This window comes from Lutra lutra, chromosome 13 (assembly GCF_902655055.1).
Source record: "Lutra lutra chromosome 13, mLutLut1.2, whole genome shotgun sequence".
Classification (NCBI taxonomy): Eukaryota; Metazoa; Chordata; class Mammalia; order Carnivora; family Mustelidae; genus Lutra; species Lutra lutra.
This window is the reverse complement of record NC_062290.1, coordinates 57533955-57561936: the sequence shown is the minus strand read 5'-3', so window position 1 is coordinate 57561936 and position 27982 is coordinate 57533955. Positions and strand designations below refer to the sequence as shown.

Below are 27982 nucleotides of genomic sequence, written 5' to 3'. Positions count from 1 at the left end.
CACCCGGCGCTTCGGGCCACTGCTGCTGGCCCGCCGCGTTCGAGAGTCCGTCCCGCCCGATCCGGTGCAGCTGCAGCCATGGGTCGACAGAAGGAGCTGGTGTCCCGCTGCGGGGAGATGCTCCATATCCGCTACCGGCTGCTGCGCCAGGCTCTGGCTGAGTGCCTGGGGACCCTCATCCTCGTGGTGAGTGGAGGGACTCGGAGAAGCCCTTCTCTCTCCAGCCCCCATGCTCCCCGACCCCTCTGTTCACACTGGAGGCGCTTTTTTTTTTGAGGCAGGCGCCACCCCTCTCCCAGCTTTGCTCCTCACCTTGACCCATTCCAGAGTGGTCTTACCCCCTTGCTTTATCCCCGTCTTGGCAGTTCTGACTCCTGCCAGAATGCCAGCTGTTACTCCCACTGTCAGCTCTGATCAGTGGCCCTCTCACTAGGGCCCCAGCCCACCAGCTGGGGGCAGTGGTCTCCCCTGTAATCTGAGACCTCCAGGGTCCTCTCCTGGTCCTCACCTTCCTAGGTTCCCCAAGTCTCAGCCCTGGAAGGCAGTGGAGGCATTGGCAAATGGGCCAGTATTAGATTATTTGGGTCCTGGATATCTGGCCCCTAATGAATAATTAAACTCCAGAAAGTCCAAAAGTTCCTGTGATGTGAGGACAGTTTGCCATGGGTGGGGGCAGAGGGCGGAGGCCACACAGGTGAAAAGAGCAGAGCTGGAAGGAAGGAGGATCCAGAAGATAAGGAGGCCGTGGAAGGCAGGTGGACCCTGGGCGCAGAGTATGTGGTGTCACTCTTCCTGTCCTGAGTTGCTCCCAGACCAGACTCTGTCCATCACCCAGACAGATGCTATCATTCTCTGTGCCCAAGCACTCTGAGTTACTCCCCACCCTCTAACTCAATCTCTGAGTTTGTGGGTTCTCTGAATAGGCCACTTCACTGCCTGGGTTACTCCCCAGTCCATTTACTCCCTGGTTACACCACTTTTGTCTCTAGGTTGTTCCTGGGTGACTTTGTTTGCATATTTTGGGTCTGGCAGACAACACCACTTACAGTCTCTCATTTCCTATCCCACCTGCTCTCTGATTTTCAGCCCCTCATGTGGTTACACCTGTTTTCTTCTGGGTTACTTTTGGGTTCAGTTGCTTTAATGGGGTGAATGGGTTATTCTTTTCCTTGCCCCAGCTCCAACTGTAGGACTGTAGACCAGCCAGCACCCTGTGGACTAGGAGCTTAACTATAGAGGCAAGTAGGTAGGACTGGGGTGGCCCAAATGGGTAGTGGTGGTGGAGCAGGCTCCATGGTGAGAAGAGGTCTTTTTTTTTTTTTTTTTTAAGATTTTATTTATTTGACAGAGATCACAAGTAGGCATAGAGGCAGGCAGAGAGGAGGGAAAGCAGGCTCCCTGCTGAGCAGAGAGCCCGATGTGGGGCTTGATCCCAGGACTCTGGGATCATGACCTGAGCCAAAGGCTGAGGCTTTAACCCACTGAGCCACCCAGGGGCCCCGTGAGAAGAGGTCTTAGACTCACCTTTGGCTTCTGGGAACAGCAAGGGAGAAACCAGGTGGGGCACTCATCCACAGCCCCTAACAGGGCTAGTGGCCCTACCGTCATCCTTTTCCTTCTCTCCCCCTGCCTAGAAGGGAAGAGGGGCAGGTGCTTTTCATTGTGTCCCTCACTCCCTATCTGATTGATTGTCCAAGACATCCTTGTCCAAGAGCAGCCAGGACAGGGGAAGTCATCTTCCACATTCATAGAAGGGCCTCCAGAACCCCTCACACATCTCTGTTAGCCTCTCCCACAAAGGAGCAGTCAGATCTTTCTCTGAGCCCCAGGATCATTTGGCTTATCCTCAACCACAAAAGGAGGGTGTTACTTCTGTGAAGGCTTTCGGGCTCAGGTGAGTGGAAGGCATCTGGTGTCAGTGAGAAACAGAACCTCAAAGGCTGCCTAGAGAGGAGGGGCTTAGGCCTGGGAGACCCCAGAGTGGTGGTGGTGGGGCTTGCCTGCATACCTCTGTGGGCTGGGGACCCAGAGCCTGTGGTGGCAAGATCAGGGCTGGCCTTGGGAGGAGGGGAGCCCCTTTCTCTGGGGTACCTAGCAAGGCAGGGAGTGGGGGAGGAGGAGGAAGAAGAGGAAGATTAGCCCCAAGGTGGTGGAACTGGCTCTGACAGCTTCTCCCTCCAAGGTCTCCTGGGATGAAGCCAGGTTTGGGCCTCAGGCATGAAAAGAGCTGAGGCCAGGGCCTGCCAAGCCGGGCAGGGTGCCCTGGACCCCCATGTCCCCCCCTGCACCCCCCTCCACATACTAATGGTCTCTGATCTTTGCTCTCACCTGCCTCCACACCTTTGCCCAGCATCACTGCCGCTGGCTTCTCCACTATCTCTTGGTCATTCTGAGGGATGATAATCAAAATGCTTAACAGCTCAGTACAGCAGGACACTGACCCTTCCAAATGGATAAGGGCCCTTAGCACAAGTCTTGGGAGCTGCCTGCTGGCTAGGCATAACACTTAGTTATGGGGAAGTAGAAGAGGAAGCGTAGGGCAGGGGCTGGAGTAAGCTTTAAGGAACACTCTTCGAGGCTCAGGGCAAAGCTCTTTGTGGCTGGTGCAGCAGCATTTTTACATTTAAATAAGAGGAACAGGGTGTTCTGTACTTGCGGGACATCAGGGACCTTAGTCCTCTTGAATCTCCCCATCACTGCCAGAAACCTTAGAACCAGTCTGCCCACTTCGCACTGCCCTGCTGCCTCTAGTGAGAGGGACCACTGAGATACTGTCTTTAGGACCTCCACATCTGAGTAGGGAACCTGGACCCCTGAAGGTGGAGAGGTCAGGGTGGGTGGAGAGAGGAGGCTCTGGTACAGGAGCAGGGGCTCTGACATTCCAGATTCAGGCCTAACTTCTGGTCTTTTCCCTATTTCTCTGTGCCGTATGACAGCCCCCCCCCCCACCCCTAAGCTCTTTGGGACAAGGAAGGAGGCATGTGTAGGTGGGGGATTAGTGAGCCGGTGATGGGCTGCAGGAGAAACTGCTAGGGTGAAAGCTGCTCCCCTGTACTCCACTCCTACGGAGATTCCGAAAAAGTCAGAGAGGATGGTCCAGTCATTTTTTGGGCTCCCGGTTGTAGACTCTGCTTCCAGTCCCTTCCATGGGGCCCTGTTAAAGTTTGGGCATTGTGGGTGGGAGGGCATGTCTGCTTACTCTGCCAGGTACAGTTGCTGCAGGAGGGGTGTGGGTTGGATTCCCCTGAGAAGGGCTTCCCCAAAGTCTTCCAGATGACAGCTGGTGGAGGTAGGTGGTGGAATTCACCCGTTTCCTCTGGAATCAGAGAGCTGCTGGGCCTCACTCTCCACCTGCCTGGTTCTGTTTCCTGATACAGATGTTTGGCTGTGGCTCTGTGGCCCAGGTCGTGCTCAGCCGGGGCACCCACGGTGGTTTCCTCACCATCAACCTAGCCTTTGGCTTCGCTGTTACCCTGGGTATCCTTGTGGCTGGCCAGGTATCTGGTAAGGACTTGCTCCCCCTTCAGTCTTTACCCTCAAATGGCATTCCCACAAGGAACCCAGCTGGGGAAGCGGGTGGTGGAAGACCTTCCCAAGGACAAAGCATAGTTGTGGGCTTAGCTTTTTGAGCCTTTGGAAGAGGAGAATGGAGAAGGAACTCAATACTTTGAACCTTTGACTCTCACCTTGGAATCCGATGGAGGTTGGCCTATTACATAGTCCAGCCTATCCTCTGGTACAGGAAAACCCTTCTCTGCACCCCTGCTTACGAGGGCCAGAGAGGGGGACTAGGGAGGTTAGGGATCCTGGCTTTCCCCACTGTGGCAAGCTACAGTGACTAATAGGTCCCATCTCCCCTCTGCCCAGGGGCCCACCTGAACCCTGCTGTGACCTTTGCCATGTGTTTCTTGGCGCGTGAGCCCTGGATCAAGCTGCCCATCTACGCCTTGGCTCAGACGCTAGGAGCTTTCCTGGGTGCTGGGATTGTTTTTGGGCTGTATCACGGTGAGCATTCCCCACCCTGCCATCCTCCACTACCTCCCTCCCTCTGCTTGGGACCTGTTGGCACCCGGCCTTTTGATGACAGACAGCTGGGACCTGCCCAAGCCCCAGGCTCTTGACTCACTCATCTCCCTCACGGGCCCAAGGTGGGGGGCATCAGGGGAAAGAAACAAGTTGGGCAACAATAGAGTCCCAGGCTGTCCACCCTCCCACCCCCTGCCCCTCCACAGACTCCTGAGTAGTAACAGCAGCGATGTACCTCACCTGTGATCCCCCAGGAGGGTGGGTCCAGCCAGAGACGGGAGAGCGGGTCAGCTTCTGCCTTCACTCACTCTGGGTCTGATCTGTCACCAGATGCAATCTGGGACTTTGCCAAGAATGAGCTCGTGGTCTCGGGCCCCAATGGCACAGCTGGCATCTTTGCCACCTACCCTTCTGGACACTTGGACATGGTCAATGGATTCTTCGACCAGGTATGGGCCAGGGAATTGGGAACACAGGGGAGGATCAAGCTGCTCAGCTGCTCATGGGTGGCAGGAGGACAGGACTCCTTGTCTACAGCAGGGTTTCTCAGTTGGGTTTTGGGGGACACCTACCTCACAATCATGGCTGCAGGTACTTACAAAACAGGAATTGGCATCTTTAGCCAGTTATCCAGGGAATCCCTTTTGCTCGATCACATTCTAGCACCCCTGCTGGAAAGAGCTGAATATGGGAAATGGTAAGACTCTGGGAGCCCAAGGACAGAGGAAGGATCAGATGATGGGATGGGAGTAGCTCCTCACCCTGTTCTCCCCACACTCCCCAGTTCATTGGCACTGCCTCCCTCATCGTGTGCGTGCTGGCCATCGTTGACCCCTACAACAACCCCGTCCCCCGCGGCCTGGAGGCCTTCACCGTGGGTCTGGTGGTTCTGGTTATCGGCACCTCCATGGGTTTCAACTCGGGCTATGCTGTCAATCCCGCCCGGGACTTTGGTCCCCGCCTTTTCACCGCCATTGCTGGCTGGGGCTCCGAAGTCTTCACGTGAGTGCATTCCCCACCCAGCCTGCCCTAGCCTGACACCCCTCTGCTGCCCCACCCGCCCCCGACTGCCTCTGTCTGTCCCCAGGACTGGCCGCCACTGGTGGTGGGTGCCCATCGTCTCTCCGCTCCTGGGCTCCATTGCGGGCGTCTTCGTGTACCAGCTCATGATTGGCTGTCACCTGGAGCAGCCTCCACCCGCCACTGAGCAGGAGAATGTGAAGCTGGCCCATGTGAAGCACAAGGAGCAGATCTGAGTGGGCAGGGGCCCCCTCCCCACCCCCTCCTTCGAGCACCCACAGACTGTGCAGGGGCTGCTGCCTTTCTAGGAGCTCCCTCCTTCACGGCTCCCTCCCAGATGGAGAAGCTCCTGGTCTACTCCCACTCCAGTGGACAGCCCCCTTGGGGATTCTCCCCAGGACCCTCCCCAAATGGGCCATTAGGACACTGTCTTTAAGCAGTGGTGGGACAGGGAGTAGGGCCAACGTACCCTTAGTTTCCCAAAAAGAATGGGCTGTGTGTGTGTGTGTGTGTGTGTGTGTGTGTGTGTGTGAAGTTTCTAAGACATTCAGGGCAAGGGAACAAGTGGAAAGGATACTAATTGTGGGGGGAGCACAGAGGAAGGGGAGGGTCTGTCTGCGGTGTGTCCTCCCATCAGTGAGTGAGGAAAGTGTGAGAGGTCAGCGTGTTTCAGGGGCTCCATGTGGAGAAGGGTCCAGATATATGTGTTCTGGGTATGGGTGTGTATGTGCCCTTTTTTCTAAGCAGGGGACTTCTCTAGATTTTAGGGGAGGGCGGGTGGGACTATGGAGGGAGGGTGGGGCAGAGGAGGCCACAGCCCTGGTGTGTGTGGAGCTCAGAGCTCTGGCTGTATATAAGTAGAAACAGAGAACATAGTTCTGTCATAATGTAGGCACAAGGGTGGTGGGGTGAAGTCCAGGTCGTAAGTTTCTCGTGCTTGATTTTTTTTTTTTTTTTTTAATACAGCAGATGTTTGTTTTAGGGATGGGGGTTGGGAGACTCTATTTAAAATAGAGTCTTTACTCCTTTAATCCTCCACTCAAAAAAAGTACTCTTTTCTCCTTTTATATAAAAAAAAAAAACAATAAAATGTGTTCCTAAAACTGCCAGTTGTGCGAATTTCTCCCAGCTTGCTCCGCTGCTATTCTGGGGCTAGCTAAGGTGCTTCACTACGTCCAGCCACAAACGCCAGCCACGGGGCCCCTGCTTGGTGTTTCACCTGGCCAGGGCAGCAGCCTAGGGCTAGTACTTGGGGGCCCTGCTGGTGGGGTGAGGGGCAGGAGTCAGTCCCACAGACAGGTCAGAGCCTCTTCACCAAGCCTTTCAGTTTGAACTCCGTGGCCCCACACTTCCCCCAAGCTTTGAACCTCTTGCACAATGAACGGCAGATCTCCTTCCGACTCCTGCACCCACCCACCATCCCATGAAAGCAGGCTTGAACCTGGCTTAAGAGAAAAACATTTTCTCAGGTAGAGCTGGCCGAAGGGGAGGAGGGAGGACTGCTGCTCAGGAAGTAGTGAGCTTCCTATTGCTGGAGGAAACCAATCCGACCATGGCCCTGAATCGTCTTCTATAGCTTGCTGTTGAGGCTCTATCACCTCCACTCCAACCTTGGCCACAGCCCCTTTAGCGGCCCTCCTGGCGCCGGGCCTGCCCCAGCCAGACTCTATAGGAGCAATGAAGGATCTTTCTGACACCACTGTTGAAGTGGGCTTCTGTCCATGGCTCTGCCCGCTCTTTAGACACAACCCAAAACACTCCTGCAATCAGCGCCCCCACGACCGGGCCCGTGGTTCCTGTTTGTCCTCTCACCATGCTCCGTCGCCCGCAGACTCCTCAGTGCCCTTCTGTGCCTGCCTCCCTTTGGACCTTTGCTCCAAAGTGTTCACTTCGGAACTCTTCCTGGTCTTCTCTAGCATCTCCTCCTCCAGAAAGTCATCCTTGCTCTTCCCACCCTTCCACCATTTTCTAGAGTCAGTCGTCTGAACTCAGGGACCACATTTAATCCTGCCTCCCCCTCTTTTCAGTTCTTCAGTCTAACACTTCTGCTGCCCGTAAGCCTGGGATGGGACCTACTGACGCTGGTATCTTGACTGCCCCCAGGGAGGCAAGGGGCTCTGCACACCTGAGCCCAGGAAGCTCTGTGAGGAAATCATGTGCTCCTTCTCACCTTCTCCTTCCCTACCTCCTTACCAGATGCTCTTCAAGTTTCACTGGGAATAAAAGGGAAGGCGGGCCAAAGCTTAGCCCTCCTGCAGAGTTAACTCCATGGCAGCCAGAGGATCTCTGGGTCTGGCAGGAGAAATGTGGCCTTTAGAGATTAAGCTGGTGATCCCCAACCACGTCATAGATGAGGGGACTTGGTCCAGAGAGGGTGGGTGGCAAATGCAGGACCACACAGCCAAGACTCTGGGGGAGGTGGCGATGGGAGAATGCAGTTCCATCTCAGGTCTCCAACCCCTCCTTGTCCCCAGCTCCCAAGAGGTGTGTCTGGAATGTTGGAGAGACCTGAGCCAGAGGGAGTGTCCCCTTCCCAGGCCCTGGGGGGAGGAAGGGCCACCCTTGGGAGGGGAATGTGGTTTCAGAATTTCATTCCAGCCACACCAGTCCTACCTCTGGTGCCCCTAATCTGCCGTCCTCCCCAGTATGCCCCAAGCCTTCTCAAATCCTGCAGCTGATCTGGACCAGTCAGCCCCAAGAGTGGCGGGAGGCCGTCTGGTGCAGTGGTTAAAGAGTGGTCAAACCTGGATTCCAGGCCCAGCTTGGCTTCTCTTTAGCGGTTTGAATTTGGGTGGTCATTTTTCTTTCCCTGAACCTCAGTTTCCTATGAATTGGGAGATATTGAGTCGAGGAGGTAGTGAAAGATAAGTCATGAAAAGCACTTAGCAGAGTGACCAGCAGAGAGCAAATAGTCAATAAATGTCACCTTAAGATTTTTCCAGCAGAAGTGGGGAGGAGGGGATGGCGGTGGTGGAGAGATGCTGAAGGCTGTTTTTTAAAGGTCACTGAATTCAACATCCTCTTCCGCCTCAGATTCTTTCCATGGCTTTGAATTTCCTGAGACAGGGAGGAGGAATGGGGGTGATAGTTTGCTGTGCTCTGACTTGGGCCTTTCCAAGAGGGATCAAAGGGAAACACAAGAGGGTCGCATGCATAGGTGAAGGGGAACAGGCAGCCCAAGGAATGTGTTAGACGGAGGGTCAGACCGCCTGAGAAGGGGTGGGGCCTGATCAGGTCCAGAGCAGGAAGTCAGGGCAGGGTCTGGTAGGCACAAGAATCAAGCCGCAGTGTGCGACCCCTCCAGGCGTGGGAGGGAACCTTCCCCCCTCCCCACTCCTGTCCAGGCTCTGCCTCTCATTAGTAGTTCCTAGCTGATAACAAGTCAAAGAAATGTCTTCATCTAGTTTAGGAAAGTATTTTAATCCACTTTCCAGGGTGGGCTTGGAGGGAGTACCACCTTGCCGGAGGGTAAGGACCTCAGCTCTGTCCTTCCCATCTGGAGTCCTTTGAGCCCTCTCCACCGCTCACTTTGGAGTTACCTGTGTTTCTTTAAAGTTCTAACTTGTTTGTATAGAAATCAGCCTCCCTGAAACCTGAGCTCGGTTCCTGTTTCCTTGTGTGCCTGCCTCTGTGTGTGTGCACATGTGCGAGTGTGCATTTCTCAGTGTTTCTGGGTGTGGCTGGCTTTCAGTATCTTATTATGTCTCTGTGGGTCTGTGGCTCTGGCCGACCACGTCTCTGCCCCTTTCTGTGTTTCTGTCACTGCCTGGCTCTTTGTGTCTGGGTCTTTCTTTGTGTACCTCTAAGTGAACATCTTGTGTACCTCAGCCCTTCTGTGTACAGCTTACTTAGGAGTGACTCTCCTGCCAGCCCAGTCCCGCTCGTCTGACCCCAGGGCATGCCTCCTCCTTAATTCCTGGTAATGAGCTCCCTCCTTGTTGCTAACTCTTTCCCCTTGATTTTGTTTGTCTGAAAACCTGGGTGGGGCTCCCCCAGGCTTGGGGAAGCTTGGGTGGGGTAGAGTTGGGTGGGGTGGGAAGGGGAGAGTAGGGATGACTCCACCCCAGGCAGAGACCCCAGAGGCCAGAGGTGCCCTTGATCTTCCAAGGAAGGGGCTGTGGGGGTGCTACCCTAGGCAAGGCCCTGAAAAGCCTCATTGGGAGGAGGGAGCCTGTCCTGGGGTAGGTCCCCGAGCTGTGGGCCAGGGAATGCTGGTAGTGCAAAGAGAGGAGAGGCTGAGGCACTGGGGCCCTCAGGGAGACTGAAGGGGGGCTCTCTGTAGAACACCTCTGAATCCTAAATGGATAGCAGCTCGGGGTGGTCTCCTCTGGGACTCAGTATCACCTGAGGCCTCAGGCTTTGGTGCCAGGTTTATTTGAGGTAAAGGAGAGAGTGGCAGTGGGAACAGAGGCTCTTTCTGGTCTCTTGGCTCCTTGGCTGTCCCAGAGTGGCATGAAGGGGAAACTGAGACCCAGAGTCTCACTCAAGATCTCAGAGCAGCACGGCAAAGCCTGCATTAGAATCCAGTCTCCTGCCCCTAACCTGGATGCCTGCAGCCCCTTTCCAGACAGTGCTTTGCAACAGCTCAGGGAGCAAGGCTTTGGGTCCAGCTCCCCAGCCCTACCAACCTGTGGGACCTTAGGCATGTGGAGTTCTCCATTTCCCCCACATGCAATCTCTGGCCTGCTCTATGCCGAAGGAGGCTGATATCTATGGAGTGCACCCCCTGGGCCATCTTGCTGCTGGCTTACCTTGGCTTTGGCAAACTGGAGACACAGGCAGGAAACCAGAGGGCAGGGCAGATGGAGTGAGGGGAAAGGTCAAGGCCTTCACACTTTTTCCTGAGCTTTCACTGCATCCCAGTAACACTGCTCTGTTTGGCTGCCTGCTCTCAGTCCTCAGGCTTGTTCATTCCTGTGACCCCGATGGTGCCTCTGTACGTCATCCCATCCACAAGCTCACGTCAGTGAGGCCCTCTGAGGATACACTGTTCCCGCTGGATCCCTGACAGAGTCCCCCTCTCTGCTCTTCAGTTTCTTCATCGGTGCAATGGGAATAGTAACAGTCCCTCACCGGCTTGCATGAGGTAAAGATTAAGTGAGTAATGTCTGTATACAACAATGCCAGATGCAGAAGTAAGTGCTACAGAATGTAAAATAATATTGTTATTACTGTTATTATCATGCTTCCTTGTGAGCTCCCTGTATACTATGGGGAGGGAATGTGTGAAGCCAAGGTTGGTTTGGAGAGAAGTGCCTGACTCTCCAAGGCCCTCTCTTCCAGCTCCAGGCTGTTAGCCACTTCTGTGGGGCCTTAGTCAGCCAGGGGTCTAGCTTCAGTCCCTCCAACTCACTTGAACCCAGCTTTCCCTGAGAGGACTGGGGTGAGGGGAGATGGAAGCCAGAGCCCCCTTCCCACCCCGGCTCTTCTCCCGAAAACTCAGGCTCCTGAGAAACGGAGAGGTGACTTTCTCCACCATCTTGTGGGGCTTCAGGAAGCTGGTAAGGGTTGAGAGTGGTTGTAACAATGAATTAGGGGATCAGAGGGTGGTATATTTGGGATCAGGGAATAGAGTCAATCCTGGGGAGGTTGAATCCCAGGGGGAAGCAAAATCCCGATCTGTGTTTCCTAGTCTTGTCTCACAGCCTTATCAGGAAGTCCCACCTCAGGTCTCACTGCTGGCTTGCTTCAGCTACTCAAGAATGAGGCAGACCAGGACAATTAGCATGATCGTGGGGGGCCTTTGCTAGCTCTTACCAGTACACTGGGAGTTCCAGCAGCTTTGGGAGTAGGGAAAGAGTCTTGCATATGGTCAAAGCCCAGCAGGCACCAGGGGTGGGGGTAGGGAGGCACCAATGGGGAGGGCAGTGGCCAAGGTTGCCAGTGGGATGAGGTTATGAGCAGGCTATAAACAGACTCACCTGATCCCTCTTGGGGTCCCTTCCCTTGACCATATGGTCCCTTCATTTGTCAGAATGAGGTTTGGTGTGGTGTAGAAAAGGGGTAAGTGTTACCTTTCCCATCCCTAGAGCTCTCTGGGGACAAAGACTTAAACTAGATTAATCACCTTGATCAGCTCCAATTCCTTGCTGTGGTGTATTCCCACCATCCTCTAGCCTCTGTGTTTTTCTGGAAGCCTGAGACTAGTGATAGGCCTTTGCCAGGCTTCCTCACTGCTCTCAGGACCAAGGAGGCCTCTCTGGGAGAGGTTGGGTGAGGGGAGAGAGAACTCTGAGAGCCCCGATAATCATCTGGACATGGTCCACCTCTTGTCTCTACGGAGACGCCCCCCCATAGCCAAGGAGGCACCTGGAATGTCCCGCCCACCGCCCTCATCCTCTGCCTCTCTGCTCAGGGTCACTGCCAGGGCCTGGCCGGAAATGGGCTGAGGGAGGGGAGGAGGTGGCCTGGCCCAAGTTGGGAGGCAGGCTGCTGGTCAGACAGAGCTCTTTTCCTGGTAGAGGCAACCTTTAGATGGAAGATCCTTAGTTCCATGTCAGGAATGGAAAGGGGAGAGTGACCCCTGCCTGTGGATAAAATTTTCCCTTTAGGGGCGCCTGGGAGGCTCAGTGGGTTAAAGCCTCTGCCTTCAGCTCAGGTCATGATCCCAGGGTCCTGGGATCCAGCCCTGCATCGGGCTCTCTGCTCGGCAAGGAGCCTGCTTCCTCCTCTCTCTCTGCCTGCCTCTCTGCCTACTTGTGATCTCTGTCTGTCAAATAAATAAATAAAATCTTTAAAAAACAAAAATCTTTTTTTTTTTTTTTCAAAAATCTTTTCTTTATGGGAGTAAGGGTTTGAACGCAAGCCATTTTGGGCCCTTAGATGTGCATGTGTGCCCACATACACATGAAGGTATGTCTGCTGTGCCCCGGGGAAGACAGGGTGTGTGTTTACACTCACACAAATGCATTTACACCCTCACTCACCAACACCACCCCCCACTCAATCCATACTCAACCCATCTATACCCATGCATGCACACTCATACTCTGACTGATTCACACTCAGCGAGGCACTCAGGTGCTCAAACACATTTAGAACCACTTATGTGCACTCACATATGCACATAATCATATGGACACCATGTTTATACTCCATGTCCTTATACTTACACACACTCACAGTCATGAATGCTCACTCACTCTTAAACGCACACTTACCAACACTCACACTCGAATACACTCCTACTCATGGGTCTCCAGGAGCCACACACCTGTGGATGAGGGCAGCAAAGGCAAAGGATGCATCTAGCAGCTGAAAGTGTTGGGAGGCAGAGGTGGTGCAGAGACTGGGGACAGAGAGATGGGGGTCACAGGATGTGGTGTTGGTCCGGATGTGGAGTTCAGAAGCCTTTAGGTTTTGGGGTCACAACCCAGATTTTCAGAGCCAAGGGTCAGGAGGCAGGAGGTTTAAAGAATGTGGCTGAGAGTCCCAGTGTGTGGGCAGGGCACACAGTAGCTGTTGACAAACACTGGCTGAGTAAGAGAACAGCAGGACTGACTAAAACTCTCCATTTCTAGCTAGTAGAGCCTCCTGTCCGTCTCACTGAAGTTTAGAATCCCAGGCAAGAAGACAGCGAGATGGCAAGGGCCATTTCAACCCCAGCAGTCAATGGGCCCACATCTTCTCAGGCAGTTTACCCAACACGAGGTGAGTATAGTTGTGAAGGCTCTTCCACACTGCAAGATGACTCAAGTACAGGTGACTTGGACAAAGCTACTGCATAGGCCCGCCCAGGCAGGGGTCCCCGGTCTCAGAGTACAGCTTCTTCTTCTTTTTCATTTCTCTCTCTCTCTCTCTTTTCTTTTTTTACAAGCTTCATTCATTTATTTTTTTTTTTAAGATTTTATTTATTTTTTATGTATTTGACAGAGAGAGAGCTCACAAGTGGGCAGAGAGGCAGGCAGGGGTGGGGTGGGGGGGGAGCAGGCCCCCCGCTGAGGAGAGAGCCTGATGAGGGGCTCGATCCCAGGCCCCTGAGATCATGACCTGAGCTGAAGGCAGAGGCCCAACCCACTGAGCCACTCAGGCGCCCCTATTCATTTACTTTTTAAAGTAAGCTCTACACCTAATGTGGAGCTTGAACTCCCAACCTCAAGAGTCACATGCTCTACTGACTAAGCCAGGCACCCCTTAGCTTCTAAACCCAGAGAGACCCAACTGCAGACAGAAGCCACAGCAGACCCATCTGCCTGGGGATAAACAGAAAGTGACTAAGCTCTGGGCTGTCCCAGAGATTTGAGCCTATCCAGGAAAGAGGGGAACCTGTAGGAGTCTCTGGAGGTGTGCGGGATCAGGGAGACCTGTAGAAACTCCACTCAGGGGCTCCTGGAACCGTCTTGTGTGTAATGTAGTGTCTCTGTTGTTTCTGCCAGAGATCTTGGGTTTATTCATTCATTTGTTTGTTTATTATTTCATCAAATAGTTGTTGAGGATCTTTTTTGTGCCAGGTTGTGGAAGGTACCAAGAGTGCTAGAATGAGCATGATGCATATGATACCAGGTAGGAAGTGTCTGGATGCAAAAAAAGTGGAATTCTGACTCAAAGTGGCCTAGGCAATGACCCTAACGCACTGGCTTACGTAACTGAGAAGTTAGAGGAAACTTCAGGTGAGGCTTAATCTAGCACCCAGGTCCGTTCTCTCTCCCACAGTATCAGCCTCCCTGGAAGCCTTCCAGCAGGGAAGAGGGAACATGGGCCTTGGCTGCTCCACGGTGGCACCTCTGTCCCAGCACCTCATCCTATCCAGCTCCCTGGCCTCTGGCCACATCCCTGGTTTTCTTTCCTTTCTCATCTCCCCTCCTCACTTTCTGCCCCTTGGCATACCCTCAATTTTGTTTTGTTTTGCCCAAGTATTCAACTGAGCAAATGTCAAAAGGGTCACCAGCACAGAGCCTGAGGTTTCCTTTAATGGGACCCACTTTCCTCAGGTTTTGAAAAGCAGTTTGCAGCCCCTTCCCCACCCCAGCCCCCATCACAAGGGAATAGCACTCTCTCCTTCGATGATGATGATGATGACTGCCATTGACGTATCTATTCCCCAGACCAAGCTTCATGGAGATAGGAACCGAAGGTCTGGTTGTAAAAGCTAGCCCCTCGTATGCTGCAGGGGGCTCAATAAATATTTGTGGGATGAGTGGATGGGAATATTCAGACACCCCCATCTTGAAGCCCACCTTCCTTTCTCTCTCTTTCCAGGGAATGGTTATGACAAAACATTAGAAGCCCCAGAAACTTTTAATGGGGTCAGCTGTGGCAGATTCTAGTGGAATACACCTGGCTAGGGCACTTGTGGCAAAAGTTGTGTTCTCCAAGGAGAGGAAGGTTAGTAGTTCTCGGTGGACCTCAGATTGGTATGGATGTGAACCCATGGGGGAGGAGGCAGAGATGACGCTAAGGTTCCATACTTAGGTCCCTTGATGGGCCTGGACATAGCCAGGGAGGGCATCCAGCCAGCCCCTTTGGCACTGGCTGTGCCCGCAGATCTTATCTGGGACCGGCTATTGCGTGGTACTGAGTCATTGGACCTGCGGCCTAGGAAACAGTTCTCATGTTGAAATGGGCCCAGAGGAGGGAGTGGAGTGGGTGTCTCTAGTTTTGCCACAGCAAGACATCATCACCACTCACGCTTCCTGTCATCCCTGGGTCACCTTCATGGTCATCACTCATCTCTGACCTTGTCACTCATTTGTCACCCTCACTATCACCCCTGCGTCACAACCACTGGTCCTTTCTTAACCATGCTGCCACTTGACCCAGTTCCCATCCTTGTTTTACCTTCTTTAGAAAGCCACCATCCCTGTCCCCTCCTCGTTCTCAAGGCTCTTGCTCTCTGAACCAACCCTGTCTTCTTTATCAACTGCCTCTACCCCAAACCTGTTACTGGCTAGTTCCACTCCCATCTCACCTGTCACCTTGATGTCACCACCTGTCCCTGTTATCCTCATCACCTTTGTCACCCACCCCTACCACCTGTCCCAGTTTTGCCCATCACCTTTAAGTCTTTGGACTATAGTGGCTCCCCCGTCCCCTCTGTTGGTTCAGCAGCACTGTCCATCTCTGCCTCCCCGCTGTTGCTATTATCAACATCCTTGTTCTCTCTAGCTCCTCTTCTAGGTCCCCAATGGGCTTTCCTCTCCTGGTATAGATACCTCAACGTGTGCCGCCTAAGACTTTGCCCCAGCCTTTCCAGTCTCCAGCCTCCTCTGGGCTTCCCTAGCTGGGATTGCCACGCTGCTTCCCTGCACGCTCTGCCCTGACACTTGGCTTCATTTCACTCCTAGGGTAGCCAGACCTGGGGGCCTGGCACTTACTCCTAGGGTATCAAGGCTTACTGTCTGGGAGCCTTGCCTGGAAAACCCTGACTCTTCTCTACCTGCACCCAATGACATTGGCAATGTTTCACACCCCAGCCTGGACATAAAATCTCCCGCTTATTAAATTGATTATTATTTCCCTTTTAGAGTTCCCTGATGCCCCCTCAAACTATCACCTATCCCCTTATAATACACTCTCATGGCCCCCCAGTACCTTGTCATATCACACTTAGGATCAACTGCTTATTTGTATAATCGGAAGGCTGTCTTGCCCACCAGAGAAGGACACTCTGGGAAGGCAGGAACCTTGTCTGTCTAGGCTGCTGCCAGTCCCCAGAGCCTGGCACAGTGCCTCACTTCTGGTAGGGGCTCAGTGAATGTCTGTTGAGTGAATAAATACTATTTATTGAGTACTTAACAGTACCAGATACAGTGGTAACTGCTGTATACATACTAACGTTCATTCTCTGTCATGTTTTGGTCTCCCTTTTCACTTTATTTGCTTTTGGGCATTTCAAGGGCTTTTAGCTGATTTGGCACAAGCTATTTTGACAAAGTTCAAGCAGAGAAGCACATTTCCAGTTACTCATCAGAAAGTGAGGACACTTAGAGAAAGTTAGTTACTCACAGAACAAGGAAAAACACTTCCTTGTAATTAGGGCAAGAGAATTGCAATTGTAAGGTAACCTCTTGATTTCATTCTTCTGCTCTCTGAGGGATAGGTAGAAGAAGCTGGGGGCTAAGGTGAGGGGGCTGGGGGGTACCTGAAGAAGATCCCTTCTCATCTCCAGAAAGCAAGAATTAGATCCTCACCTTACACTATTAAACTGTGTGTGTGTGTGTTTTTTAAGATTTGTTTATTGGGGCGCCTGGGTGGCCTCAGCCGTTGAGTGTCTGCCTTCAGGCTCAGGTCATGATCCCAGGGTCCTGGGATTGAGCCCCACATTGGGCTCTCTGCTTAAAGGGAAGCCTGCTTCTCCCTCTGCCACTCTCCCTGCTTGTATTCCCTCTCTTGCTGTATCTCTCTCTGCCAAATTAACTAAAAGATATAAAACAAAAAAAAAAGAAAGAAAAGATTTATTTACTTGAGAGAGAGAGAAGGGGAGGGGCAGAGGGAGCGTCTTAAGCAGGACTCTGTGCTGAGTGGAGCCAGTGTGGGGCTCAGTCACAAGACCCTGAGATCACCACCTGAGCTGAAACCAAGAGTCAGTTGCTCAACCAAATGGGCCACCCAGGTGCCTCCAAACTGATGACTTTTTTTTTTTTAAGATTTTATTTATTGACAGACAAAGATCGCAAGGAGGCAGAGAGGCAGGCAGAAAGAGGAGGAAGCAGGCTCCCCGCTGAGCAGAGAGCCTGATGTGGGGCTCGATCCCAGGACCCTGGGATCATGACCTGAGCCGAAAGCAGAGGCTTTAACCCACTGAGCCACCCAGGTGCCCCCTGATGATTTTTTTAAAAAAGATTTTATTTATTTATTTGACAGACAGAGATCACAAGTAGGCAGAGAGGCAGGCAGAGAGAAGAAGGAAAGCAGGCTCCCCGCTGAGCAGAGAGCCCAATGTGGGGCTCGATCCCAGGACCCCGGGATCATGACCTGAGCTGAAGGCAGAAGCTTTAACCCACTGGGCCACCCAGGTGCCCCCAAACTGATGATTTTTAAGAGATAAATAAAAAAGCGTTAAAATAAAGCTGGATGTTTCTTATATTCTTTGTCCCAGTTATTTCATCCCTGGGAATTTATCCCTGGGAAAATAACTGGAGACGTACACAAAGCCTTTGTCCAAAAATCTTCATTGTAATGCTATCTCTACCACTGAAACATTGAAATACAAATATGTATTTATGAATGAAAAATATATAAACTTTAAAAGTTGAAAAGACAGATGGAATAAAGTGTGGTCTGACTCTTAGTTCCTGAAATCATCGTCTTGAAGAGTTCATTATTCTATAACCATGGCATTCAGTGAAAAGGGCATCATATGAACAGGAATCCGCAGAACTGTTTTCAGTTATGTCAACAGAGTACTCAGAAAGATCAAAGCATGAAAAGGAGCGAAAGGATTAATAGGTATTGTGTGGTTTCTGAATTGTGAGTAGTTTATTTTTATTTCTTGTAGTTTTCACCTATCTATAGTTGTCATTATCACTTTGATAATAAAACTTATGCATTTGTAAAAATAACAAGGGGCACCTGGGTGGCTCAGTTGGTTGAGCAGCTGCCTTGGGTTCAGGTTGTGATCTCGGGATCCTGGGATTGAGCCCCTGGCTGGGGGCTCCCTGCTCGGCAGGGAGTTTGCTTCTCCCTCTTCCTCTGCTCCCCTGCCCCCCACAACTATGTGCACATGCTCTGTTTCCAAATAAGTAAATAAAATCTTTATAAAACAACAACAACAGCAAGGAGGCAAGAATAATGTTTTATGTGAAAGTGTCAGTAGTTTATAGCCCCGTTTTTTGATTTACTGGATTGTCAATCCCAGGAGGCCAGGCTACTTGTCTATTTCTCAGTAGTAGGCCTGAAGGAGAGAATGACTGGTAGAGTGTGATGGAGTTAATGAAATATACTTTTCTGGGGCCACATCTCTCACTAACTTTTTTCCTTTTTTTCTGTTTTTAAAGATATCATTTTTTTTTAAAGATTTTATTTATTATTTATTTGACAGAGAGAAATCACAAGTAGACAGAGAGGCAGGCAGGCAGAGAGAGAGAGAGAGAAGCAGGCTCCCTGTCGAGCAGAGAGCCCGATGTGGGACTCGATCCCAGGACCCTGAGATCATGACCTGAGCCGAAGGCAGCGGCTTAACCCACTGAGCCACCCAGGCGCCCAAAGATATCATTTTTAACTGATCTCTACACCCACCATGGGGCTTGAACTCACAGCCCCGAGATCAAGAGTGGCATGCTCCACCAACTGAGCCAGTTGGGGGCTGTTCACTAATTTTCATTTTAATTCTTCAGAATAACCCCTTCCTACCCAGAAAGAGTGTTTTGGGGGCTGCCCTGATCTGCAAAACCAAAAACGCTCACACACGTGACGGCACATTGAAAAAGCAATGCGAATTTGAGCAATTCTTATCAGAAATATGAAAACGAGACCTGATTATGCACTAAACCTGCCCCTCCTTCTTTGTTCCTGGTTCAGAGCAGGGCACTACCCAGCCAGAAACCTGGAGTCACCCACACCTACTGCTCCCGCGCTCCCACAGTCCATCACACTACAGCACTTTGCGGCAGCCCAAACCCTTTCCCATCGTTAATGCTACTCTCCCTGAGGCAGCCGCAGCTTCCTGCCTTCATCAAGCAGAGCTGCCTCCTGACCAAGTTTCTCTGCTCCACTCTTGCTCTTCCCACCCAGATTCATGCCTTACAAGCTACGGCCATGCTGAGCATTATTTCTAATACTCTGATCCACCCTGTCATTCCCCTGTTTACAGCCCTTCAGTGGCTCGCCATCACTCTCAGGAGCAAGTACAAGATGGTTCACAATCTGGTTCAGGCCACTGCTGTCATCACCATGCTTCCCCCCATCTGACCACACAGAATTTCACTGGGCATGACCCAGGCAACCTCCGGACCTTTGCATGAGTTGTCTCTTTTCCTGGGGAAAATTATCCTTTCTGTCCCACACTTCCCTGCCTGGCTAACTCTTTCTCACCTCTCAGTTGTGAAAGTGGACGTCCCTTCCTCCAGGAAAGCTTCCTTGATGCCACTCTGCACTCGGTTCTGTCCCCCTCTTCTCAACTCCCACAGGCTTCTGTGCTTACTGCCTCTGATATCTGCATTGTACCTTCTTATTTTACTCACCATCTTCCCTGTGTGCCTTGGAATCCCTCCAGCTCTGGGACTGCGACTAGCTCTCCGTTGCAAATAGGCACCTCACCTTGGTGGGGCTTCCATGGCTGTTGATGAATGAATGAATGACAAATAAATCAAATACTCTTGTAAGAATTGGTTAATATTTCTAATATGCATAGGACCAGACATTCAGAAAAAGATGTCCTAAAAGGACCCATAAATTCTACCAAGGAGGTGAAACTGTCTTATGATCAAAGAAATACTGTGGATTTGATAGACCAGAATTCAAGGGTGAATCTGTATTTAGGAATAGTGGGAGGGGGCACTGGGAGTGGTCCACCCCATCTGGGAGAAGTATTTTATTACTGACATTGTTTTAGGATTACTGTTGTTGGTGATGGGAAGAAGCAAGATTGCTTTTAATCAGTTTGACTGTTTTTATTTTTTTTTAATTTTCTATTTATTTATTTATTTATTTATTTTTTAAAGATTTTTTAAAATTTATTTATTCAACAGAGAGAGATCACAAGTAGACAGAGAGGCAGGCAGAGAGAGAGAGAGAGAGGGAAGCAGGCTCCCTGCTGAGCAGAGAGCCCGATGCGGGACTCAATCCCAGGACCCTGAGATCATGACCTGAGCCGAAGGCAGTGGCTTAACCCACTGAGCCACCCAGGCACCCCAGTTTGACTGTTTTTAAATTGTCTGCTGCTGATACACTCTTCCTGCTTGTCCCCAGGTCGGACTGCTTCCACCCTGTCCCCATTTAGTATGCCACTGGTAAGAAACCCTGATTACGGAGTGACCCATCCTTCATTTATTTATTTATTTTTAAGATTTTATTTATTTATTTGACAGAGAGACAGTGAGAGAGGGAACACAAGCAGGGGGAGGGAGTGGGAGAGGGAGAAAAAGGCTCCCTGCCGAGCAGGGAGCCCGATGTGGGGCTCAATCCCAGGACCCTGGGATCATGACCTGACCCAAAGGCAGACTTAATGACTGAGCCACCCAGGCGCCCCTGTTTTCCTCCCTTCAGCTCAGAGCCGGGAGTAATTTCAGAGGTGTCCAACCTCTCAGAACTCCGCTGAGCATTGTTGTCCTTGACCAGAGTTGGGACCCTTCTGTGACTCCTCTGGAACCCAGCTTCCTCAGGGGAACCCTCTAAGTCTGTGACAAGGAGGCAGAGATGGAGGACTATGCATGGGGTCCAGCCCCAGATCGAGCCCTGTCTTTCCACAAACACCCTTGAGGCCTTGGGCTGGTCTCAGGGCCCACATTCTTCAGTCCTTCACGGCTTCACTTTGCCCACTCATAAAACTGGGGCATTTAGTGACCTGGGCCCTGGGGTCCTTCATGAACTTCCCAAGTTGAGAAAGGGATGCCAGCCATGGGCACAACGGGCATTTGCTCCCTCAGGCTCCCTCTTTCTGTTCCTCTCTCTAACTTGAGTGAGACATTCAACCACCTGGGACTCACTGGTTTGGGTGTATCACCTAGCAGGATGGCAGGCGAGTCTGGACAGGTGGACAGTGGAGCCTGGGCTCCAGGTTGGGGTGTGTGTATGTGTCGTGGAGACTGGGTAGATGAGGTGTATTCCAGGCAAAGGTCAAGGATGGGAGAGGTGGCTCCAGCAGGCCGGCTGCCCTTTCTTGGTGACAGCCTTCAGGAACTGCAGAGACAGAAGCTGGGTTGGGCCAGGCCCTGGCTCTGCCATGCGGCTAGGGGGTGGAGAACAGCCCTTTAGTGAGGTCACTTCTAGGGTGGGAGCCAAGGGCCCTTTCTGGGAAGGAAATGTGATGTCATGAATGCAGAAGGGATTCAGGTTAGACTGCCGGAGGGGCAGGTGATGGTGGATCAGGGAACGTGAGGTGCTTTTAATTAAGCTGTTTCCCAGAAGGGAGGGGAAGAGCTCTACTATCTAGCCCCTCTATGGGAGAGAGGACTGTCTTGTCAGTAGGCAGGGGAGTTGGACAGGATGAGCTGAAGAACAAGGTAGCCTGTAGCCCTTAGCCAGGTTTGCAGAATTCATAGCTGAAGAGGAAGTCCTGGGACATCTAGGGCTTGGGTCAGACACCTGCCAGCCCTGGATCTCAGTCATTCCTCAGTGAAATGGAGAGAATCTTCTTGGTCCTTTGCCTGCCAGAGACAAAGTGTCCCCTAACCTGGTCACAGAAGACCAGGGATCTCTGTTATAAGTTACTTGTGAAGTCCTGGGAGCTAAGAGAAAACTCAGCTGAAATTTGGGCTAAGTAGGGTGGAGATGGGGGAGCCTGGACCTTCTGGGGGCAGAGTGGTGCCTTTGCATGCAAGCACCTGCAAGCTCCCTGACAGCTAGGGAACATTCTTACCCTGTCTTCCCAGACATTCTGAGCCCCCGATGAAGTCCCTGTCATCAGATCCCCACTTCCCTAACCCTGTCTCTTTCCCCCAGTGTCCCTCTGCAAGTCTCCTCAGCCCCTCCTGGTTGCATTCCATGAACATTTATTGAGTGCCTTCTATCTGCCAGGCATTTTCGAAGCCCTAGGGATTCAGAGGTGAACAAGATTGTTGGTCCTGGTGCTCGTTCCCTCCCTCCGCCACCCAGAGGGAAAAAAAGCCAGAAAGTGAATGAGGTAGCTTAGCCGTCACTGGCCATGAAAAAAAGCAGCGAACATGGCTGTGGGAACCCAGGGGAGGCCCCACGTCCACCCTAGGAAAGGTCGGGGCAGAGGTAACAGACCAAGTCTAGAAGGGCCAGCTGGCCTTTGCTGGGGAGGCTGTGGGGGATGGGCGGGGCAGAGGTTCTGGAGCCGTCCCAACAGGCTCACAAGAGCGGTTCCAGGAATTTTTACAAACCGCTTACTAAACATAGCCATTATTAAACATTAAATTATATAAATTATTTATTTTTAATATTTAATTTTATTTATTTTTAAATTTTATTTATTTATTTGACAGATAGATCACAAGGAGGCAGAGAGATAGGCAGAGAGAGGAGGAAGCAGGCTTCCCGCTGAATAGAGAGCCCGATGTGGGGCTCGATCCCAGCACCCTGGGATCATGACCTGAGTGGAAGGCAGAGGCTTAACCCACTGAGCCACCCAGGCGCCCCTATTTTTAATATTTAATTTTAAAAAAGATTTGAGTGAGAGAGAGTACACGAGCATGAGCAGGGGGAAAGGGCAGAGGGAGGGAGAGAGAGAGAGAGGATCTCCAGCAGAGTCCCTGCTGAGCATGGAGCCCAACATGGGGAGGGACTCGGTACCAGGACCCTGAGGTTATGACCTGAGCCAAAATTGAGTCAGATGCTCAACCGACTGAGCCACCCAGGCATTGCTTAAGATTTTATTTTTCAGTAATCTCTACACTCACTGTGGGGCTGGAACTCACAAGACAGAGAACAAGAGTTGTATCTCAGCCAGCCAGGAACCCCTAAATATAAATTACTTAGAACAAAGGTGATAAACTCATCACTTTCTAATTGTTACTGCATTTTACTATTGTGTGTGCTCTTGAAGTTATTTACATCAATTGTACTTTTTTTAAATTGTACTTTTTAAAAACTGTATTTACTTGTTTATTTAAAAGATTTTATTTATTTATTTATTTGAGAGACAGAGAGAGCACAAGCGGGTTGAGGGGCCGAGGGAGAGGGACAAGTAGACTCCAAGCTGAGCGCAGAGCCCTTAGGTAGGACTCGATTCCAGCACCCTGAGATCATGACCTTAGCCAAATTCAGACACTTAACCAACTGAGGCACCCCAGTGCCCCTTTACTTATTTATTTTTAAGTAATCTCTACACTCAATGTGGGGCTCAAGTTCATGACCCTGAGATCAAGAGTCGCATGTTCCATAGCCTGAGGCAGTCAGGTGCCCCTGTTTACATCAATTGCATATTTTTTTTTTTTTAAAGATTTTATTTATTTATTTGTTAGAGAGAGAGAGAGAGCATGAGCACAGGCAGACAGAGTGGCAGGCAGAGGCAGAGGGAGAAGCAGGCTCCCCGCTGAGCAAGGAGCCTGATGTGGGACTCGATCCCAGGACGCTGGGATCATGACCTGAGCCGAAGGCAGCCGCTTAACCAACTGAGCCACCCAGGCGTCCCTACATCAATTGCATCTTTAAGATGGAGAAGCCATATAATAGCGCGCTGCTACTCACGTCTTCCCAACTCCTTGTTCAGTGACGTCATGTAGGCAGAGGAGGCAGCTGAGGCAGCTGAGGCACAGAGAGGTTAAATAAGCACCAAGCGGCAGAGCTGGGATTGGAACCCAGGGGTCTTCAGAGGCTGTCCCTCAACCACTAGAGGTCACATTTTCAGACTAGGAAAATAATGAGACCCAGAGTAATGTGTTTTGTTTTGTTTTGTTTTGTTTTTGTTTAAGATTTTATTTATTTATTTCACAGACAGAGAGAGAGGAAGAAGCAGGCTCCCTGCTGAGCAGAGAGCCCGATGTGCAGCTCGATCTCCGGACCCTGAGACCATGACCTGAGCCGAAGGCAGATGCTTAACCCACTGAGCCACCCAGGCGCCCCTAGAGTAATGTTTTTTTATCTTAATTCACACACAAAGTTGACCATATATTCACAGACAAGCCTGGAATATAGTAGGACCTTGAGAACAGTCTTCAGAGCAGTGGGACTTGAGTTGGTGGTGATAACAGATTATGAGGAACCAGGGAAGGGGGCATTTACTAGGCTCCCCCATTTGTTGGGTGATACACTCACATGTGCTACTCTGCCCTTCTGGTTCTCTGTTTGTGGACTGTGCCTCCATCCTCAGGGAGCTCGTATTCTCAGGGACATATCTCCTGAGCAGGAATACAAAGGTGGGGTGCACTTGGGTGGCTCCATTGTTAAGCGTCTGCCTTTGGCTCGGGTCATGATCCGGGGGTCCTGGGATGGAGCCCCACATTGGGCTTGGGCTCCCTGCTCATCAAGGAGTCTGTTTCTCCCTCTCCGTCTGTCCCTCCCTCTGCTTGTGCTCTCTCTCTCTCTCTCAAATAAATAAAAAAAATCTTAAACAATGACGAAAAGGAATACACAGGTGGGAGAGGGCAGTGAGACTGCCCAGGCCCAGAGTGGGGCTGTCGGCTCAAGTATATACAAGCTAAGAGGAGTGAGAGGTGTGAATTATGACGGACAGGGAGGGTTTCTGTGGAGGGGCATAGATGGAAGGCTTGGGTTTGGACAGGGGAGAGGAGAGACAGTAGGTCCTGCTACCCTCTTGGTTTTTCCCACCGCCTGTATGGCAGAAGTTTGATGGTAGCCTTCGAGGCACAGTGACAGACAACTCAGCTGTCGATACATATATAAAAATATTATTTATATATATATACATACATATATAAAATTGAAATTTGAAAGGAATAGAGGTGTTTTCTGGGGAAATGGGGTATTGGGGTTTGCTGGAGGCAGGTGGCAGGGCGGACCCCACACAGGGTGTTGGTCCCTTGAAGCCACATCTGTCACCTTCGGGCTTCCCATTCTGCTGGCTCAGCAGGTCCCACAGGTTGGCAGGTGATTCACGGCTCTCCCTCATATGACCTTGGTCCAGGAAGGGGCAGGGGGTATATGGAATGGAGCCCCTGTGTGCTCCTGTGTGTAGGGCATATGCTGTGTTATGTGCTTGTGTGTGAGATGTGTGCCCATGTCTGATTATGTATATAGGCTGGTAAGTCCCTGGGCACACAGCCATGGGAGCCACACAGAGATGTGGGCCATAGGTGTGGAGGGTGGGCACAGTATAGGCAGGGGTGATGTGGGGGAGCACATAGGTCTCCCTAGAACACATGTGCATGGGTGCAGGTCTCTCCCTGAAAAAGAAAGGCAGCTTCAGAGCCTGGTGAGCCACCAGAGGAGGCTTGGGTGGTTGGCAGGTGAGAAGGGTTCTCTGATGACAGCTCATCCACGCCGAGGAGGGCTTGGCAGAGCCAGCTGGCAGGGCCGGGCAGTCTAAGCCCATGGTGACAGCAGTGGTTTTCCCTAAGCTTATTCCTTAAGCCCCTGGCTGCAGGCCAGGGTGGCTCCCCCATCTTAGCCCTGAGAGGACATGCACACCCTACATGCCACACAGGGAGGTCAGGAGCAGTGACTGTGTGATGGGTGGGCGCTGAGCCAGAGCTTTCTCTCATCCTCTAAGGGCAGGAAGGACAGAGGGTCTGCATGACGTCTGCTCTGTTGGGATATGAGGAAAGCATGTCAGCCCTGGGCTGCCCATGCCCCTGGTTTGGGTGGGATTGTGTGTGCCGACATGCAGTCTATGTGCGTACCCATGTCTGGGTGTGCTGGTCCCTGCCTCAGTGCCCAGGGCCTTGGGCTGCCTTCCCATCATGCCTGGGCCAGGGCCTGGGTTAGCACCTGGGAGGCCGGGGTTCTCCTCCAGGTTTTCTCATAGTGACTTCGGAGAGGTCCCTTTGTCCTCTCTGGGGCTCAACTTTCTCATCGTAAAGTGCAGAGGGGCAATAATCCCTTCAGGGCCACCTCTCGAGGCTGAGGTTTGGAAGGCCTGGTCCAGGGGCTTCACAAGGGGAAAGGCAGCATTCCCTGTGTTGTTCAGCTGTAGGACTAGGGGGTGAAAGCAGGTAGCGACCTCTAGGGGACCTGCACTCTGCCCTACAAGGGGTGTTCAAACCTCCTGGGGAAGTGAGGTCTTTAGCGTTCCGGGGCTGAGCTTCAAAACCAATTAATGTTACAGGCCAAGACCTGCCCTTGGTGAGGCTGGGAAAGTCTGCCTACCCATCTCTGCACCTCCCAGCCCTGCTTGCCTGCTAAGGGAGGAAGAGCAGTGCCCCCTAGGTGGAGGTTGGGAACCAGCTCACAGTTCACCCTCTCTCATATTCCATCCCTTCTCTCCACTCCCTGCCCCCCACCCAGTCTCCACCCCCAGCTTGCTGTCTTTCAGGTTCACACTTCCTCCGTTCAGAGTTTTTCATCCTGGGGCTGTAGGCTTAGCCAGAGCAAACAGATAGCACTAATGTCAACAACACCAAAAGAAAGCTGCACAGGAGATATGGAAAAGAAAACTTGGAAGCCATAATGAAGGTGTGTAGGCTGGGCAGGATGGAGCCATGTGTCTCCTCTCACAGCAGCACCCTGGGGCTAAGGCTGGTCCTGCCAATATCTTATGGGGTATCTGAGAAGGGGGTTCATGGGGGTGCCTCCGGGGGACCCAGGTCAAAGAAGTGAGATGAGATCATCAGCAGGGGGTTCTAGTGCCCACACTAATGAGTGCTGTAAAAAGGATGTGGTGGCTAGGGAGAGGGGATGCTTCTGACTGCCCCCCCCAACACACTCCACGGTTGCTGCTACCTGGAGGCTAGGGTTGTGGGTGGAAGCAGGTAGGGATTCGGTTAACAGTCTAGAACAGGAGCAGAATTGGAGTTGGGGCTCTGTGCCCTGCCTCAGCTGCTCACCTCAGGGCTCAGGATCCTGGAGTCACATTCCCGGGATTCCCAAAACATGCTCCCCTGCCCCACCCACAGGCATAGTCGTCCTCCCTGACAACCTATTCCTCTCCACTCAGGGCAGGTGGAGCTCAGTTCTCTTAACATATGTTTGTTGTGCACCTGCTAGGCACAATATGCTATCAGGCTGGGGCATCCCCAGCAGGCGGCCTGTCCCAGGTCCTGTCATGCCTGGATCCCCCAGAGGCCTGGGAAGCTGACTGCTTATTGATGGAGCTAGTGATTGTAGGGCGCCTGGGGCAGCCCCACCCCTGGACCTGAGAGGGCAACCAGGGAGTCAGGTCCAGGTTGCTGAGTGGCCAGGCTGCACTGGGAAGGGCAGAGAGACCAGACTCACCTGGCTTGAGCAGCCTGGAGTCTGGGTGGAAGTCCACTGGCTGTGGTCTTGCTGTCTGTGGAATGAGGGTCATGTACTCCGCGCTCAGCCCTTCTGGCTTGGCCCTGGCGTCAGGCAAGAGTTGGTCAGGGCACACGGGTGGGGTGCAGGGTCCCTTTCTCAAACAGGCATCCTCTCCACCTCTCCACCGGGTGATTATTCTCTACCAGGCACTTGTCACGCCACCTACCAACTCAGTCTATTCTCCAACGCCCCTCTGAGGTGAGGAGTAGTAGATCTCCATCGCACAGATGAGGACACACAAATGTCTTGCTCAAAGTCACCCAGCTCCAGTTAAGAAGCTGAACCGGATGGGCGCCTGGGTGGCTCAGTCGTTAGGCATCTGCTTCGGCTCGGATCATGATCCCAGGGTGCTGGGATCAAGCCCTGCATTGGGCTCACTGGGGAGCCTGCTTCTCCCTCTTCCACTCCCTCCATGTGTATTCCCTTTCTATCAAATAAATACAGAAAATCTTAAAAAAAAAAAAGAAAGAAGAAGCAGCAGCAGCTGAACTGGATTCAAGCTCAGGTCTGCCCAGGTATAAACCTGAGCCATGAACCATAACTTACCACCTGGATGGGGGAGGCCCCCCTCAATAGCCAAACCCCAAACCAGCCCCAGACTCAGGCTCCAGAACAGGAGGTCCGTGGGTTTTCCACTGCTCCTTTCTGCCACCACCTCAGTCTTTCACCCCTCTCAGAAAGCCTCCCTGATCCCGACTCTCCTCTTCATTCTACTTAAGCTGGTACCTGACACCCCACCATTATTAGACCCCTTCTTTTCTACTGTGGAAGGATTTTGAAGTTGATGAGGTAGAAATGAAAGAAGAGGAATGGTTGATGGGGAACTTGACAAGGGAGGGATCAGGCTGCCTCTGTCTGGACCCACTGACTGGTCAGCCTTACTAAGCAATTGGACATTATCTCTGAAAAGGACAGGAAAGGAAGCACAGAGCACTATCTACAGGATAAAGGATCCTCTGCCCCTCTGCCTGCCCTTGACCCT

General features: G+C 52.0%; 1 protein-coding gene across 1 annotated transcript; it reads left to right on the top strand.

Moving 5' to 3' along the window:
- Positions 1-10: 10 nt before the first annotated feature.
- Positions 11-6141, top strand: AQP3 (aquaporin 3 (Gill blood group)). Its single transcript, XM_047700164.1, has 6 exons — positions 11-186; positions 3378-3504; positions 3868-4005; positions 4357-4475; positions 4811-5028; positions 5114-6141. The coding sequence occupies exons 1-6, from the start codon at positions 79-81 to the stop codon at positions 5280-5282; spliced, it is 879 nt and encodes a 292-aa protein (XP_047556120.1). The 5' UTR covers positions 11-78; the 3' UTR covers positions 5283-6141.
- The last annotated feature ends 21841 nt before the right edge of the window (positions 6142-27982 follow it).

Bases quoted from the DNA above. Each gene is read 5' to 3' on its own strand.
- AQP3 (XM_047700164.1), top strand. From the start codon at position 79: ATGGGTCGACAGAAGGAGCTGGTGTCCCGCTGCGGGGAGATGCTCCAT. The intron at 187-3,377 runs GTGAGTGGAGGG...TTCCTGATACAG, and splicing joins TGGGGACCCTCATCCTCGTG to ATGTTTGGCTGTGGCTCTGT. The intron at 4,476-4,810 runs GTATGGGCCAGG...CACACTCCCCAG, and splicing joins TCAATGGATTCTTCGACCAG to TTCATTGGCACTGCCTCCCT.